Below are 15804 nucleotides of genomic sequence, written 5' to 3' on the forward strand. Positions count from 1 at the left end.
CTTCAGGTCTAAACAATACTCACATGACCGTATGAACGTTTGCTCCTACAGTGATTCTAATTTAAGTGCTGGGACCAAATGCACAGTCCTAGTTCAGTCCACATATATATATTCCAAAGTTTACCTAAGGTTAGTACTGGGCTTAATAAAACCAGGAGAGTATCCTAATATTCAGTCCTTTTAGTATATTTTTAATATTGTTTTATTTCAGGGTGTCCTTGCTTTACTGGAGTGGAGGATTATTACTGTTACACAAATACTCATTGCACTTTTTGCAGTTTCAGTGTGCAAATGGGGACCCGACATTGTGAACCTATCCTAAGGTTCACAATGTAGTTTTCCACTGCAAAGCATGAAACATTATAGTTATTTAATGATACATTTCAAACTGTCAAAAATATCCAAAGTCATGATTATCATAATGGCATTGTTTAATAAACTGTTATCAATAACGAGTGCCTTCAGGTAAAGCCGTTAAAACAGAACGAATGATTAGTCCACCATTGACGCACAGTCACATTTATTTATTGTGTGTGTGTGTGTGTGTGTGTGTGTGTGTGTGTGTGTGTGTGTGTGTGTGTGTGTGTGTGTGTAGGACAAGGTGTCGGCAGTGAAAACGGAGTCTGCAGCACCGCTGAAGAAAGTAGAGAACCTGCGAGGCTGTGACCTGCTGCAGGAGGTGTCGGTCACAATCCGGAGGTTTAAGAAGACCTCGATGCCCAAAGAAAGGTCAGCTCACTGTTGAGGGATGGGCCATCAGGTTCTGTTCACACTGTTGTATAATCATAATGTTGTGGTAAGGAACAGTCAAACACATCATACAGAAAAGGTTAGTTTAGTAACGCATGCCATCAGATGATGATGTCTCTACTGCACAGATTGCAAAAGTTAACTGTCTGTTTTTTTGTTCTTCTGTGCTTCTCAGGGTCCAACGCTGCGCTATGCTGCAGTTCCCAGACTTCCACGAGAAGCTGCTGGACGCTCTGTGTCGGCGGATGGACGTCAGCCCGGCCACTGAGCACGCTCAGAGCCTCATCCTGGACATCTTGTGCTGGCTGGCCGGAGTTTTCTCCAACGGACCCTGCAGGTGGGCCGAAAGCTCCGGCGCAGCAAATGAGACACCCGAGTCACACGCAACCTCCAACCAAACATCTTACAGACAAGTCAAATATCCTTTTGTCTTCTTTTTAGCGTAAGAGAAGGAAAGGAGGGCCTGCTGGCGAAAACCCGGACGCGGCTCACGGATATCGTGCGGATGTGTTTCTTCGAGGCTGGCCGCAGCATAGCGCACAAATGTGCTCGCTTTCTCGCACTTTGTATTAGGTAAGGAGCACGTTGACTTCAGTAAGGATGCTTTCAGCTCGCCAAGATATGTGGCGTAACCACAGTAATGGTGCACAGATGAAGTACAGTGATTATGTATCACAGACGGTCAGTATTCATACTGAGTAATTACATTGAACATTAAATACACCTCGGGACACGATTACCAATTCATTCAGTTATTGATACGGTTCAGTCTGGAGGTGACGTAAGTTCTTGGCTCATAAACAGTGAACCTAATACTTCATACACACAAACCATGTGATCAGCTTCTCTGTCAATGAAAGGTTCATTAACATAGTAAACAAATGAATGAATAGATGTTGACAGTGACATTCAATAAATGAATGAGGACCTCCATAGACCAGATTAAGCATGAGGATATCTGGGCTAGATGGATTAACTTGTGTAAAAGCAGAAAGAGTTGTGCTGGAGGAGAGGAGGCAGCTAAATTCCATAATTACAAAATAGTTCGCTTCTGGAAATATTACAGGTTTCGAAAATGCCAACTCCACCCAAGTGTTGCTTTTTAAAAGGCACTTCCCAGTAACTAACTCCCCAACAGATGTGTGTCTATATGGACAATGCATTGCAGCAAAACAGACTTGCTGAATATTTAGTATTAGAATATATCGGCTGTATATTGAAGAGTACTTCCTTGTAGAGCACATATCCTGCGGTATTAATTGTTGTGTTTGTCGTGTTGTGAACCAGCTGTTGCATTGCTTCCCCTGACAGTACCTGGGCTTTGATTTACTCAGTGCCCTAATGTAGGTTCATGAGAACACTGTAAAGAAAAGCAGAACCACGATGATGGCCGCTGCTTATGTTACGGATAGTTACGCTGCTGTGGTCTAAAAAGGCCTGTGTGATGAAATAGGTGTTCTTTCATCCTCCCTTGTGTATTTTGTGTTTGTATGGCGGTAACATTGATCATGCTGTTATGTTTCTCGCTGTAGCAATGGGAAAGGGGAGCCAAGTCAACAGGGTTTCGGCGTGAGTCTTCTGAAGGCTATGCTAGACAATATGCCTTACTTGCCTGCAGCAGCAACAGGTGGTAAGTAACCGCACAACAATACAGAACAACACGTCGTGTCGAGATGGTTACTCTAGATTTGAAAAGCTGTCGAGACTCTCTGCCCGACGACCTATTCTCACCGTCTCCCGATAGTTTGGCAAATGTAAGGTAACCATCCAGACAGGACCACAGCACACCCAGTACCCATTCCCACTCCTCTCCCTCTCCCGTCTGGTGTCAGGCTCGGTGTTCTGGTACTTTGTGTTGCTGAACTACGTGAAGGAAGAGGACCTGGCGGGCTGCAGCACCTCCTGCGCCTCTCTGCTCACCACCATCTCTCGACAGCTGCAGGACCGCCTCACCCCACTGGAGGCACTGCTGCAGACCAGGTACTCAACTGTTCAGTTCAAGGCCGGCTTCCAGCCCCTGCAGGCTGGTGATGCAGCAGTACTATGTCAGTTTATTACTTCTTATTAGTCGACACAAGGAGATCCAACTACTGCTGAAGTGATGCTCATTTATACTGCTTGCTATTGTCTCATTAGCAGCGTCCTCACTTCCTTGATGTTTCTACCTAAACACAATTGTCCGTGTCCCCCCCCCCCCCACTGTCCACCTCCTTCCAGGTACGGCCTGTACAGCTCGCCCTTTGACCCGGTGCTGTTTGACCTGGAGGTCAGCGGTTCCTCCTGTAAGAATGCCTTCAACAGCAGCATCGGAGTCCAGTCGGATGAGATCGACCTCTCTGACATCTTGTCAGGTATTAGCTATGCACTAGTCTGACTCACTGGATGTAGACTGTAAGTCGCCTCGTATCTCTCGTGACATTCTCCTCCGGCTATCTATTTTGCAAAAGCACCATCGCTGCATCTTGTGCTTTGCACCACACAAAACAATTGTGATTGGTTTAAACTAGGACTCCACTCGAATATCCAACTATTTGACAATTCGTTGAGTTGGTATTCAGTTTTAAATTTTGGGATGAGGATTTCTTTTCTCTTTTTTTTAACCCCTCTCGATTACAAACATGCATAAAACACATGTTGTTTGGTGTGGTGTGTCCTGTAGGGAATGGAAAAGTGAGCAGCTGTTCAGCAGCAGAAGGCAGCTTCACAGCGTTGACGGGACTCCTGGAGGTCGAGCCTTTGCACTTTACTTGCATCTCCACCAGTGATGGCACACGGGTGGAACGAGACGACGCCAGCATGTTCACTGGTAAACATCCCCTTTCTTTCATTTCACTCGCGTCGGTCTCACGAACTGGTCGTTGCCTGAACCTCGACTCTTTAACCTCAGTGAGTACGTTCGGCGTGACGCCTGCGGTGGGCGGCCTGTCGACGGGGACGGTCGGTGAAGCTTCTACAGCTCTGAGCTCTGCAGCCCAGGTGGCGCTCCAATCGCTGTCCCACGCCATGGTGTCTGCGGAGCAGCAGCTGCAGGTCTTGCAAGAGAAACAACAGCAGCTGCTGAAGCTGCAGCAGCAGGTGAAAGAGTCAAAATGATGCATTTCAGTACAAACTTCTGGCTCATATGAGTCCAGAAGTCTCTGCGAGTTCTTACACTGTTTTAATAGCATCTAAGTGTTTCCATCTAGTGGTTAGTGATATCTATTTGTCTGTGCTGGGAACAGAAGGCCAAGCTCGAGGCCAAGCTGCATCAGACCACCTCTGCCGCAGCCTCTGCCTCCGGCGTGGGGCCCATCCACAACTCTGTGCCTTCCAACCCCTCCTCTGCTCCGGGCTTCTTCATTCACCCCTCAGACGTCATCCCCCCGACACCTAAAACCACGCCCCTCTTCATGACCCCTCCTCTCACGCCGCCAAACGAGGCCGTGTCGGCGGCCTTCAGCGCCGAGCTGGCACACCTGTTCCCCGGCTCCATGATGGACCCCGGGCCTGTCAACCTGGCCGCGCACAAGAACACCCAGAAAGCCAAGCCGGTTAGTTACATGCAGCTATACGCTATGCTAGTTAATGACAGGGCTGGCTGTCAAACCTCAGCACTTCTTTAACACCAACCAACAACTGTCGGTGCCAAAACCTGGCACCAAATGTCTGGCCAGATGTATTCTCTTCCTCACTTTCTGATTTATATCGATATTAAGACTTTTATTGTCGCAGTTCTGGGACTGTTTGGTTTAACGGGGTAGCAAGATGTTGGTGGTTTGGCAGTACTCTGGCTACTTAAAGCCCTGTTTGGTAGAGGATGAGAAGGTCTAAGTGGGTCTAACAGGAAACAGATCGCTGCTGTATATTATATTATATATATATAGTTTCTTTTTTTAATTGTGGAATAATGTTTTCTTTTTCCCGCAGAGCCCCATGGGCAGTGGTCTGGCTTTGGCCATTTCCCAAGCATCTCACTTCCTGCAGCCTCCTCCACACCAGTCCATCATTATAGAGCGGATGCACTCTGGTATGTTAATGTCATGATGATATCTACCTATTTACCACCTAATTTAGATTTGTACATACTTAAAATATATGTTTAAAACATGTTAGAGAGGAAATACAATGTACTGTAATTGTAAAGTTATCCATTAGGAAATGTATAGTATGAAAGCTTAATTTATAAATCTTGAAAAACAGAGTGAACTTCCTGTTTCCCCTTTGCTTCTTCCTAGGAGCTCGCCGCTTCGTCACGCTGGACTTCGGCCGTCCCGTCCTGCTGACTGACGCTCTGATCCCGACCTGCGGGGACCTGGCCTCTCTGTCCATCGACATCTGGACACTGGGGGAGGAGGTGGACGGCCGCAGGCTGGTGGTGGCCACCGACATCAGCACCCACTCCCTCATTCTGCACGACCTGCTGCCACCGCCTGTCTGCAGGTTCATGAAGGTCTGTATTGTGCTTTGGATAGCTGCAGCATGACTGAGCTGAAGTTTAGACTTTTTCTGTGATTTTTTTTTTGTTGTTCACCATGATGACGTATTCTCCTCGTTTGCTTCCTACAACTCTTAGATCACGGTGATCGGGCGCTACGGCAGCACCAATGCTCGGGCAAAGATCCCACTGGGCTTCTACTATGGCCACACTTACATCCTGCCGTGGGAGAGCGAGCTTAAGTTGATGCACGATCCTCTGAGAGGAGAGAGCGAGGCGGCCAGTCAGCCGGATGTGGATCAGCACTTGACTATGATGGTGGCACTGCAGGAGGACATCCAGTGCAGGTGAGACTGGAAGTACATCAGCTGCAGCGCTTTAAGATTCCAACTGCATTTACAGCTGGTTGGGTTTGACTGAAATAAACTCGACATTAGATAAGTCATTTTTTCTTAAGCATTAGTGAAAAAATAATTCAAATCAAAATTCAAAAGCTGCATGCTACAGAACCATGCATATTGTCAACGCCGTTTTGATTCGCACTCGATTCCCTCATGTTCTTGTTTACCAGATACAATCTAGCTTGCCATCGGCTGGAGACCCTTCTTCAGAACATCGACCTGCCGCCTCTCAACAGCGCCAACAATGCCCAGTACTTCTTACGAAAGCCAGACAAGGTGGTGGAGGAGGACCAACGCGTTTTCTCGGCCTACCAGGACTGCATCCAGCTGCAGCTGCAACTCAACCTCGCTCATCACGCCGTCCAGCGGTTGCGCGTGTCGCTGGGGGCCAGCCGCAAGTTGCTCCCCACAACCGGGGCCCCGGAGGCCCAGGAGCTGGTCCACAACTCGTCCACGGAGCAGCTGAGGACCATCATCCGCTACCTGCTGGACACGCTGCTCAGCCTGCTGCACTCCAACAACGGTGAATATGGTCTGCTGGAGGTGACAGGGTTACAAATGCTTGGATTCTTCCCTGGAGTTTCACCAGTGGCAGGTGCACAGCGTCCTGCCTAACATTGTGAATTCATACTTTTATATATTTTCAGGCCACTCTGTGCCCTCGGTGCTCCAGAGTACCTTCCATGCCCAGGCCTGTGAGGAGCTCTTCAAACACCTTTGCATCAGCGGGACTCCTAAGATCCGTCTTCACGCCGGCCTGCTGTTGGTGCAGCTCTGTGGAGGCGAGCGTTGGTGGGGCCAGTTCCTCTCCAACGTGCTGCAGGAGCTCTACAACTCTGAACAGCTGCTCATCTTCCCCCAGGACAGGTAGGACGTCTGTTTCCACACAGTTACCACACGTTTTATTCCCATTGTTTTATAATACATAGATGATTATCAAGGTGTTATTATAATCCATAAGAGTTTCATTCTTAAGCTACATTGCAATATATGGGACGGGGCATTTGATGCCTTTCTAGCGATAGTCATTCGATTCGTACGGAAAGCTTTTAACTGTATGAAACCTACTTGCTGTTTTCACAAGTGGCCAGATCAACCAGTCAGCCATTCAGAGCAGTGTTCTCAGTAAATAATGAGCAGCTGAAAGCATTGATTCCCTGATAACATCAAGTTCTTCAGAGTCTGTTGGATAAAAAGAACTCAACAGTAATACAAATCGGCAAATTTTGTTTCCACAAGGCAACATTTCATCACTTTAATACTCCTAAATGAAAAACTAAAACCATTCAATCATCCTGACTGAGTCGTTCAGAGTGAATAGATTATATGTAAGAGCCATCCTACGTGAGGAAAAGTCATAATTCCCCTCCATTGACGATATGTTTTGCTTATTACCTGCAGTCGGTCCTTAAAACGGTTTGTCTCCTCGTGTATTTGGGAGTTAGATCAGCACAGACTTGTTCACTGCTAACCGCAGTACTTTTCATCTTCTTCCATCCCAGGGTGTTCATGCTCCTGTCCTGCATAGGCCAGAGATCCTTGAGTAACAGTGGGGTGTTAGAGGGCCTCCTGAACCTTTTGGACAGCCTGCTGTCTCCACTGCAGCAGTCACAAGCTGCTGCCCAGCGCAGGACTGAAGGTAACGCCGGCAATGCAGAGCAACGCGTAGACGACCTCAAGTGTGTCAAAATGTGATGGTTTCTGGAGCAGAAATTACTCAGAGAATGTTATGTGTGTGTGTTTTGCAGGTGTTTTGGACATCCCCATGATCAGCTGGGTAGTAATGTTGGTGTCCAGACTGTTGGACTATGTAGCCAGTATAGAGGATGAGGCCGCAGGTGGGAAGAAGCACCTCGGAGGCAAAGAGCGAGAGAGAAGTTACACAGGTATGTGAACTGTGCCTTAATGCTTAACATGTGAAGGATTCACCTTTTGTCTCAAACCTACAGTTTTTATTTCACTGCAGGACTTTTTGAAATTTTAAAGAAAATGTTCATGTTTCATCTTTAACTGTCCCCACATCAGTGAAGTGACGCTGTCGTTGTTGTTGGTCTGTCCTCCAGGTATTCAGTGGAGCTTCATCAACAACAGCCTTCATTCTCAGAACTCCAGCAGGTCCGCTAAAGGCAGCAGCAGCCTGGATCGACTCTACTCACGGAAGATCCGGAAGCAGCTCGTCCACCACAAGCAGGTAAATGTGTCTCATTCCAAACCCAGCACACCTTTTAAACCCGGACTCCCAAATGTGAGCGTGATGAATGACAATGTGCATCCAAGTCTGGTCCGAGTCCTGCACCAGAAACATGCAGCAGGAACTGGGGTTTGTCTAGAGTGGTGAGTGCTTTTGCAGTGCTTTTATTTATCATGCCCTTTTTATTGCAGCAGTTAAATCTATTGAAAGCAAAACAAAAAGCTTTGGTGGAGCAGATCGAGAAGGAGAAGATCCAGAGCAACAAAGGCTCCTCCTACAAACTGCTGGTGGAGCAGGCCAAGCTCAAACAAGCCACGTCCAAGGTGAGCACTTCATCAGCACCATCACATGCGCAGCGCAGAAATGATTTCATCAGGTGGACACAAACACCACTCCATGTAAATGTATTAACCAGGAGAGATTCCCTTTAGCTTTTACAGATCTACAGGCTAGTTTGATTTTCATCTACCTGTGTTGCTCCTCTAATACACTTTATGATTGTCTTATTAATTCATTTTTGTCCTGGTTTTCTCTTCCAGCACTTTAAAGATCTGATCCGTCTGCGGCGGACGGCCGAATGGCCCCGCTCCACGTTGGACACTGAGTCCACAACAGCCAAAGAAGCCCCAGAAGTAGAACCTCTGCCCTTCACGCTCTCCCATGAACGCTGCATCTCTGTGGTGCAGAAGCTGGCCCTCTTCCTCCTCTCCATGGACTTCACCTGCCATGCTGACCTGCTCCTCTTTGTCTGCAAGGTATTCATCAGACTCTGGTGTGTGGACTCGTTAAGTTCGGCTGTGTGTATACACCTACCTGAGTGCTTCCTTTAACCCCCCTCAGGTCCTTGCAAGGATAGCCAACGCCACGCGACCCACAATCCACCTGTGTGAGGTGGTGTCTGAGCAGCAGCTGGAGCGTCTGCTGCTCCTGCTTGTGGGGACAGACTTTAACCGGGGAGACATCTCCTGGGGGGGCGCCTGGGCACAGTACTCCCTCACATGCATGCTGCAGGACATCCTAGCAGGTGCGTAAAGTCTGCTTGCGGTTTGGCGTCACCTTTTTGTTCCATTCAGAAGTTTTTATGTGGATCCTAATGGGATCATCCCAGCTAATTAAAGGCTGAATAAATCCGGTGTGATGTGACTGTGTACAACACTGTGTTGTCGTCGCAGGTGAATTGCTGTCTGCCGGCTCCCTGGACGTCATGGACGAGGTGGCGGGGGGCGAGGAGGCCGGGGCGTCCTCCTCCTCAGCGGGAGCCGATTCGGACGACTCGCTGCCACAGCCGGCCTCCATCCCTCTGGTAGAGAGCATTGATGAGGCCCTGGTGCCTGATATCATTGCAGGTACTACGGGGACCTCCTCAGTATTCCAAAGTGCGTGGTTAGCCCGGTCCATTCTCCACACAGCACCACACAGACGTTGATATGAACCCACACGTTTATCACCAGTATAAAGTATTTGAGTGGTAAACGCTCTTCTTTTCTTTTCATAGCTGCATGTTTACTGTTTTTCTCCACAGTATGATTTCATGTGTATTATTGTATTAGTTCTGCCTGTTTATTGTTTATTGTTGAGAGTGTGGTCTTGTGTCTGGACTCTCCCTCCAGTAGAGGAGCAGAGGAGCTTGATCGGCATTAAAACGGCCCAGTGACCTGCTAAAGAGAGAGAGAGTTTCTTGTTTGTGTGTTTCCCTAGTGTGTCTGCTTGGCAATATTAAGGCTGTTTTCATTATTCAAAGGTGCTCCACCTCTGTCATCTTTGGAAAAAGATAAAGACATAGACTTTGACTTGCTACAAGACCTGATGGATGTTGATATTGATCCTTTAGATATTGATTTGGAAAAAGATCCGCTCGCTGCCAAAGTGTTTAAGGTATGTTGATTATGACATTCTTTTTTATTCTCTCCATTACTGGCTTGTGTATTGATGTAACGACAATTTGTACAACTTTACAATTTGTGTAATAGTTTTATTTCTTATTCATATTGACTGTTTCTTGCAAAATGACACCTTTTATTTCTTAAAGTATTCATACTTTTCCCCGAACAACAACCCAAATATCCTGAATTGTTATTCATTTGACTAAACGATTGAAACATTTGACAGTAGAGACTTAATGAATCTTTGTCCTCATAGGAAAACGTATTAATTAGTCCATAATGATAGAAGGAGTTTGTATTGTGTACCTGGTGATATTAGCCTCTTGTTGTAAGCACCACAGCACAGCTTCCCACAGTTTCTTTAAAGTAACTCACTTTAAGTGTTCACTTCTAATCAAATGTAGAAGGTGGTCTGTTGTAATCCTGTTCCCTCTATCTCATGTCCGTCCACAGCCTATCAGCAGCACCTGGTATGACTATTGGGGCGCTGACTACGGCACGTACGGGTACAACCCGTACATTGGAGGGGTTGGTATCCCAGTGTCCAAACCTCCAGTTGCTGTTGAAAAGCCCGGGTCTCAGAGCCTGTCGGTCTCCGTGTCACAGGGTGAGTGCAGGCTGGATTTAGGGGCTGGTCTTGTCCTCTCTAGTTACGCGTCATGACGTCTTTTGACCTTTTGTGATTCTGTGTTTCACAGCACTGGATGCCCGGCTAGAAGTGGGCCTGGAGCAGCAGGCTGAACTGATGCTGAAAATGATGGCAACTCTTCAGGCCGACTCGATTCTACAGGCCCTCACTTCAAGCTCATCCACAGGTAACCGCACAGCAGCAAATCCAGCAGGTCAACTGATCTCATCAACCGGGAGACTTCACTTTCTCTATGTATCATGGCTGTAAGAGTTGCTTGTTGCTGGCTTTCAGTGAGCCAGGCCTCCAATGGGACTGATGACTCCCTGCTGAGGGCTCTCCACGGAGGAGGCTCTCCTCCAGCCGGCAGCCTGATGATCCAGCCCTCGTCCATCCCCATGTTGAGTTCCTGCTTCAACAAGCTCTTCTCCATGCTGCAGGTCCACCACGTGCAGGTCAGCACACACACACAAGTACACATGTACAAGACAAAATGCCTCACTGACTGCAGTCTTCTCTGGATGCACCGACTACAGCCCTGAGTCTCTGAGTCTCTGTGTTTTATTATGTCTTTATAAATCAGCTCTGTGGGAGCCTGGAGTAAAGCAGTGTTATTTGTGCTCCTGCTAGAGAGCCAGAACTATTCTATAAGCACCGTTCAATTGTAAAAGATAGAAGCCAACGCAAATTTCAAATTAAATTCCACTCAATATTTCATCAGACCTTTCTCAGCCTCACCCACTGAGAAGACACGTGAGAACAGCGCCGCAGCTGATGAACTTACCACCGGTAGAAGAAATCCAAGATGACATCAAATAGCATATAAAGAATTGCAGAATAGAGTGTCAATAATTTCAAGGTTATCTTCTAATACCGCGCAATTATCCTATTTGGTTTACAGTTAGCTGTTGTGCGTGTGCCACACCTTCACCCACACTGACAGCTGTCTGCCATTGGGGGGGGGGGGGGGGGGGGGTGTTACTTTACATGTCGTTCAGATTTTTTTTAAACAATGTATTTCATTATGCAAAAACAAACCTCTCTATAATTAGGCATGAAAGCGGTACGTTAATGATATTTGCTCCAAATCTCAAACACTGTAGTTTTGAGATGTCTTTTGCGTCCTCGGATACCTCGTAATCACAAAACCCTTTTCTCCTCTCAGCTGGAGTCCCTGCTGCAGCTGTGGTTAACACTCAGTCTCAACACATGTTCTGGTGGCAGTGAAGAGGGCGGATCAGACATCTTCATGTTCAATGCCAGCCGAGTGCCTACCATCCCACTCAACCAAGGTCAGGACCCCACCACACCATCTGTCCTTCTCAACTCCTCATCCCTTTGAGTGTTAATCTATTCTTGCTATATATATATATTTGTATTTATATACATATCATATTCTTTGTGTGTGTTTCCAGCATCCATCAGCAGTTTCCTGACGGTGCTGGCGTGGTACCCTAACACCTCCCTGAGAACATGGTGTCTGGTGCTGCACTCTCTCACCCTGATGACTAACATGCCAGCCTGCGGTCAGTACTTTGCTCTCACTGGTTCTGTGTGTCAGCAACAGCTGTGCAAAGTCCTGTGGCGTCGTACCACACCGCTCACGTTTCAGAAGCGTGGCGTTTTGCCTGCTGGGCTGCAGCTTTGATTGATTAGGTCATTTTTCCTGGATATTTGTGCTTCTACCAATAAGTTACACACTTAAATGGTTTCTTTTTTGTCTGTTATGATCGTGTTATGTCATTGTGTACTGTACTAATCGGAGACGAACGGCTGTGTGGGAGATGGCCCTCTTTATTCTAAAGATGGTGGTTGTCAATAGTGTGGTGTTCACTGATGAATCTAAAATCTGCGTTTTGAACTTCCAGCCTCCAACAACGGGATGAGCTCTCAGGAAAGCACAGCGCAGCAGATGGTGTCTGATCCCACCCTGGTTCATGTCCTGGTGCGCTTCCTGTCCGGCTGCAGCACCAACGGGACGAGCCAGCACAGCTCTCAGGTGGGACCCACCGCCACCCAGGCCATGCACGAGTTTTTGAGCCGCCTGCAGGTCCACCTGTCCTCCACCTGTCCGCAGATGTTCAGCGAGTTCCTGCTCAAACTCATGCACATCCTGTCTACTGAGAGGTATGCAATCGCTTCTCGAGAAAGGTATTTTCAACCATTAATATTTGCATGTTTCAGCACAGTCATCAGTCCAATAATGACAAAATAAGACTATAAATGCTCTCAATGGTTCATCCTGACCTTTCAGGGGTCCGTTCCAGTCGGGCCAGGGTCCGCTGGATGCCCAAGTGAAGCTCCTGGAGTTTACTCTGGAGCAAAACTTTGAGGTGGTGTCGGTGGCTACCATCTCCTCCGTCATCGAGTCCATCACATTCTTGGTTCACCACTACATCACCTGCTCCGACAAAGTGGTTTCCCGCAGCGGCTCGGACAGCTCTGTGGGCGCTCGGGCTTGTTTTGGTGGTTTGTTTGCCAACATCATCCGGCCAGGAGACGCAAAGGCGGTCTGTGGAGAGACGACGCGCGACCAGCTGATGTTTGACCTCCTCAAGCTGGTCAACTTGCTGGTGCAGCTGCCTCTGTCCGGGGACAGAGAGTTCAGCGGACGGCTGCTGCCTGCGGGCAGCGGAGCGGCCGATAGCAGCGTGTCGGACGAGGAGAAGGTCTGCGGCAGCAAAGAAAGCGTAGCTGGGGGATCCGCGTTCAGTCAGGGCCCCCCTGCCGGCGTGGCCGACCTGGTGCTAGCCAATCAGCAGATTATGAGCCAGATCCTGTCAGCACTGGGCCAGTGCAACAGCAGCGCCATGGCCATGATCATAGGTGAGACGAATCGCAGAAAATGATCTTGACCAGCAGTTTCAGCATCTTTCACCTCCTTGTTCTGGTTTTACTGTTCTGGTTTTGGGTCCACAGTAGACAGACACTGTTGGAGAATAGCTGGTGAACGTAGTGGAGCCTTTAGCAGCTATAAAGACCAAACCAGAGCAAGAAGAAAGAGACTTTATGAGGAGATAATATGTCGTTGTTCTTTGCAGCTGAAAGTGATGCTTTTAATGAATGACATTGGAAAGTTAAAGTGTCTCACATGTGACACTTCCTCACACTTGTCTCTGTTCCTCAGGAGCTAGCGGTCTCCACCTGACCAAACATGAGAACTTTCACGGCGGTCTCGATGCCATCTCAGTGGGTGACGGCCTCTTCACCATCCTCACCACCCTCAGCAAGAGGGCCACCTCAGTCCAGGTCATGCTGCAGCCCATCCTCACATACATGGCCTGCGGTTACATGGGCAGACAGGTAATGGGGCTGTAATGACTTGGTATTAAAATACATCTTGAACAAAAACCAATGGCCAAAGCTTTAATATGTATTTTTAATTTGACATATTGTAGGGATCTCTTTCCACATGTCAGCTGTCGGAGCCTCTTCTGTGGTTCATCCTCCGCGTGTTGGATACCAGTGAGGCTCTCAAGGCCTTCCATGACATGGGTTAGTATACACACAACACCTGCCTCTTAAACCCAACTTCACTCCCCTCACCCTTCAGACTCACCCTTCCTCTTTGGAAAATTTGATCATTAAGACACAAGAACTTTCTTGTGTTTTACCAGGTGGCGTGCAGTTGATCTGTAACAACATGGTGACCAGCACCCGGGCCATTGTGAACACAGCCCGCAGCATGGTGTCCACCATCATGAAGTTCTTAGATTCGGGTCCTGGAAAGACGGCAGATGGCAACCTCAAAGCCAGAGTGATGACCTCGGAGCCAGACAACGCCGAGGGACTCCACAACTTTGCTCCCTTAGGTGCTTTCACTTTCTTTCTCCTCGATCTGATATATCAATATTTTTACTGTGAAATATTTTACAATATTACATCAACTCCTTTCTAATTCTAAATGATCTACTTGTCCCTCCACAGGCACCATAACATCCAGTAGCCCCACCGCACAGCCAGCAGAGGTCCTCCTCCAAGCAACGCCGCCCCACCGCCGGGCCCGCTCAGCGGCCTGGTCCTACATCTTCCTGCCGGAGGAGGCCTGGTGTGACCTCACCATCCACCTTCCTGCTGCTGTGCTGCTGAAAGAGCTCCACATCCAGCCACACCTAGCCTCTCTCGCCAGTGAGTAGCATCCAGTTTGATAATGAAAGTCAATATCTAAAGCTGTTCCATCTGACTTGAATGGTAACTCATTTTGTTCCTTTATCTTCTACTCTGTCCCGTTCCTCCAACCAACCAGCCTGCCCATCCTCGGTCTCCGTGGAGATCAGTGCTGACGGGGTCAATATGCTGCCGCTCTCCACGCCGATCATCACCAGCGGCCTGACGTACATTAAGATCCAGCTAGTGAAGGCGGAAGTTGCGTCGGCTGTTTGCCTGAGGCTGCACCGGCCCCGTGACGCCAGCACCCTTGGTCTGTCTCAGATCAAACTCTTGGGCCTGACGGCATTCGGTAACACCTCCTCTGCGACCGTCAACAACCCCTTCCTGCCTTCTGAGGACCAGGTCTCTAAAACCAGGTACCAAGAACACATTTTGGAACGAGAGTGTGTCCATTTCTATTGGCTGTGGCTGTTTTTATAATCTTTTTCTTGTTTCTTTATCCCGTACAGCATCGGGTGGCTGCGTCTTCTCCACCATTGCCTGACCCACGTCAGTGACCTGGAGGCCATGATGGCCAGTGCAGCAGCACCCACGGCCAACCTGCTGCAGACCTGCGCGGCGCTGCTCATGTCACCTTACTGCGGCATGCACTCGCCCAACATCGAGGCCGTGCTGGTCAAGATCGGCCTGCAGTCCACTCGCATCGGACTCAAACTCATCGACATTCTGCTGAGGAACTGTGCCGCTTCTGGCACCGACCCTGCCAGTGAGTCACACAGCGCTGCATTAAATGCTGGAGCGTTAATCATAGGCAGCAGATCCACAGGACATTAAAAAGCATCAAATAGTCTTAAAATAGTCAAATGTATTGCCTTAAGAGGTCCTTCAATTAGGTTGTAGTTGTAAAGACTTGGACAAGGGCATATTTCAGATGTTATTTTACCCCATCAAGTACTTAACGTGTTTGTTCTGCAAAGCCTCACAAACAAACTGAATATAGATAGATAGATAGATAGATAGATAGATAGATAGATAGATAGATAGATAGATAGATAGTAGGACCCCCCCCCCCACTCAATCTAATGAGTCTGGTAGCAGAACACTGCACATCTGCACACATGTCCAAAAAAGGAGATTCCATATGTGTTGAAGGCAGCAGAAGTAGTGAACTACCCAGCATGATAGCCGTGCTTATTGTCGTCTTTGCTTCTATCTCTGTAGATTTGAACAGTCCTTTGCTGTTTGGCCGACTAAACGGCCTCTCCTCAGACTCCACCATCGACATTCTGTACCAGCTGGGCACCACACAGGACTCTGGGACCAAAGACAGGTACATCGTCATGCATCCTGTTTTTGCCTCGACTCAAAGTGTTCTTAAAGCTCCCCTTTATTACAACCACAGCCAATGAGAATCCGTTTTCTGTCAA

At 48.1% G+C, this 15804-nt stretch overlaps 1 protein-coding gene across 8 annotated transcripts in view; it reads left to right on the forward strand.

The window, feature by feature from the left end:
• Positions 1–15804, forward strand: part of birc6 (baculoviral IAP repeat containing 6) — an 85732-nt gene that overhangs the window by 17963 nt on the left and 51965 nt on the right. For 2 of the 8 annotated variants that reach the window (XM_068728197.1, XM_068728215.1), the window contains exons 17-52: positions 596–729; positions 926–1087; positions 1192–1323; positions 2283–2380; positions 2583–2730; positions 2968–3101; positions 3410–3556; positions 3638–3825; positions 3972–4280; positions 4657–4756; positions 4965–5179; positions 5303–5511; positions 5736–6088; positions 6213–6432; positions 7068–7204; positions 7314–7451; positions 7629–7756; positions 7948–8079; positions 8296–8511; positions 8597–8780; positions 8929–9132; positions 9498–9631; positions 10093–10246; positions 10338–10454; positions 10562–10722; positions 11433–11559; positions 11683–11793; positions 12136–12418; positions 12522–13093; positions 13395–13570; positions 13666–13762; positions 13885–14079; positions 14195–14395; positions 14514–14793; positions 14887–15143; positions 15599–15707. In XM_068728197.1, the coding sequence (XP_068584298.1) occupies positions 596–729; positions 926–1087; positions 1192–1323; positions 2283–2380; positions 2583–2730; positions 2968–3101; positions 3410–3556; positions 3638–3825; positions 3972–4280; positions 4657–4756; positions 4965–5179; positions 5303–5511; positions 5736–6088; positions 6213–6432; positions 7068–7204; positions 7314–7451; positions 7629–7756; positions 7948–8079; positions 8296–8511; positions 8597–8780; positions 8929–9132; positions 9498–9631; positions 10093–10246; positions 10338–10454; positions 10562–10722; positions 11433–11559; positions 11683–11793; positions 12136–12418; positions 12522–13093; positions 13395–13570; positions 13666–13762; positions 13885–14079; positions 14195–14395; positions 14514–14793; positions 14887–15143; positions 15599–15707 (6662 nt within the window). The remainder of the gene's footprint in view (positions 1–595; positions 730–925; positions 1088–1191; positions 1324–2282; positions 2381–2582; positions 2731–2967; positions 3102–3409; positions 3557–3637; positions 3826–3971; positions 4281–4656; positions 4757–4964; positions 5180–5302; positions 5512–5735; positions 6089–6212; positions 6433–7067; positions 7205–7313; positions 7452–7628; positions 7757–7947; positions 8080–8295; positions 8512–8596; positions 8781–8928; positions 9133–9497; positions 9632–10092; positions 10247–10337; positions 10455–10561; positions 10723–11432; positions 11560–11682; positions 11794–12135; positions 12419–12521; positions 13094–13394; positions 13571–13665; positions 13763–13884; positions 14080–14194; positions 14396–14513; positions 14794–14886; positions 15144–15598; positions 15708–15804) is intronic. The other 6 variants (XM_068728224.1, XM_068728241.1, XM_068728250.1 and 3 more) reach the window with 4 other exon arrangements.

Source organism: Cebidichthys violaceus, unplaced genomic scaffold (assembly GCF_023349555.1).
Source record: "Cebidichthys violaceus isolate CVI_PGR_0920_01 unplaced genomic scaffold, fCebVio1.0.p SCAF_10, whole genome shotgun sequence".
Taxonomy (NCBI): Eukaryota; Metazoa; Chordata; class Actinopteri; order Perciformes; family Stichaeidae; genus Cebidichthys; species Cebidichthys violaceus.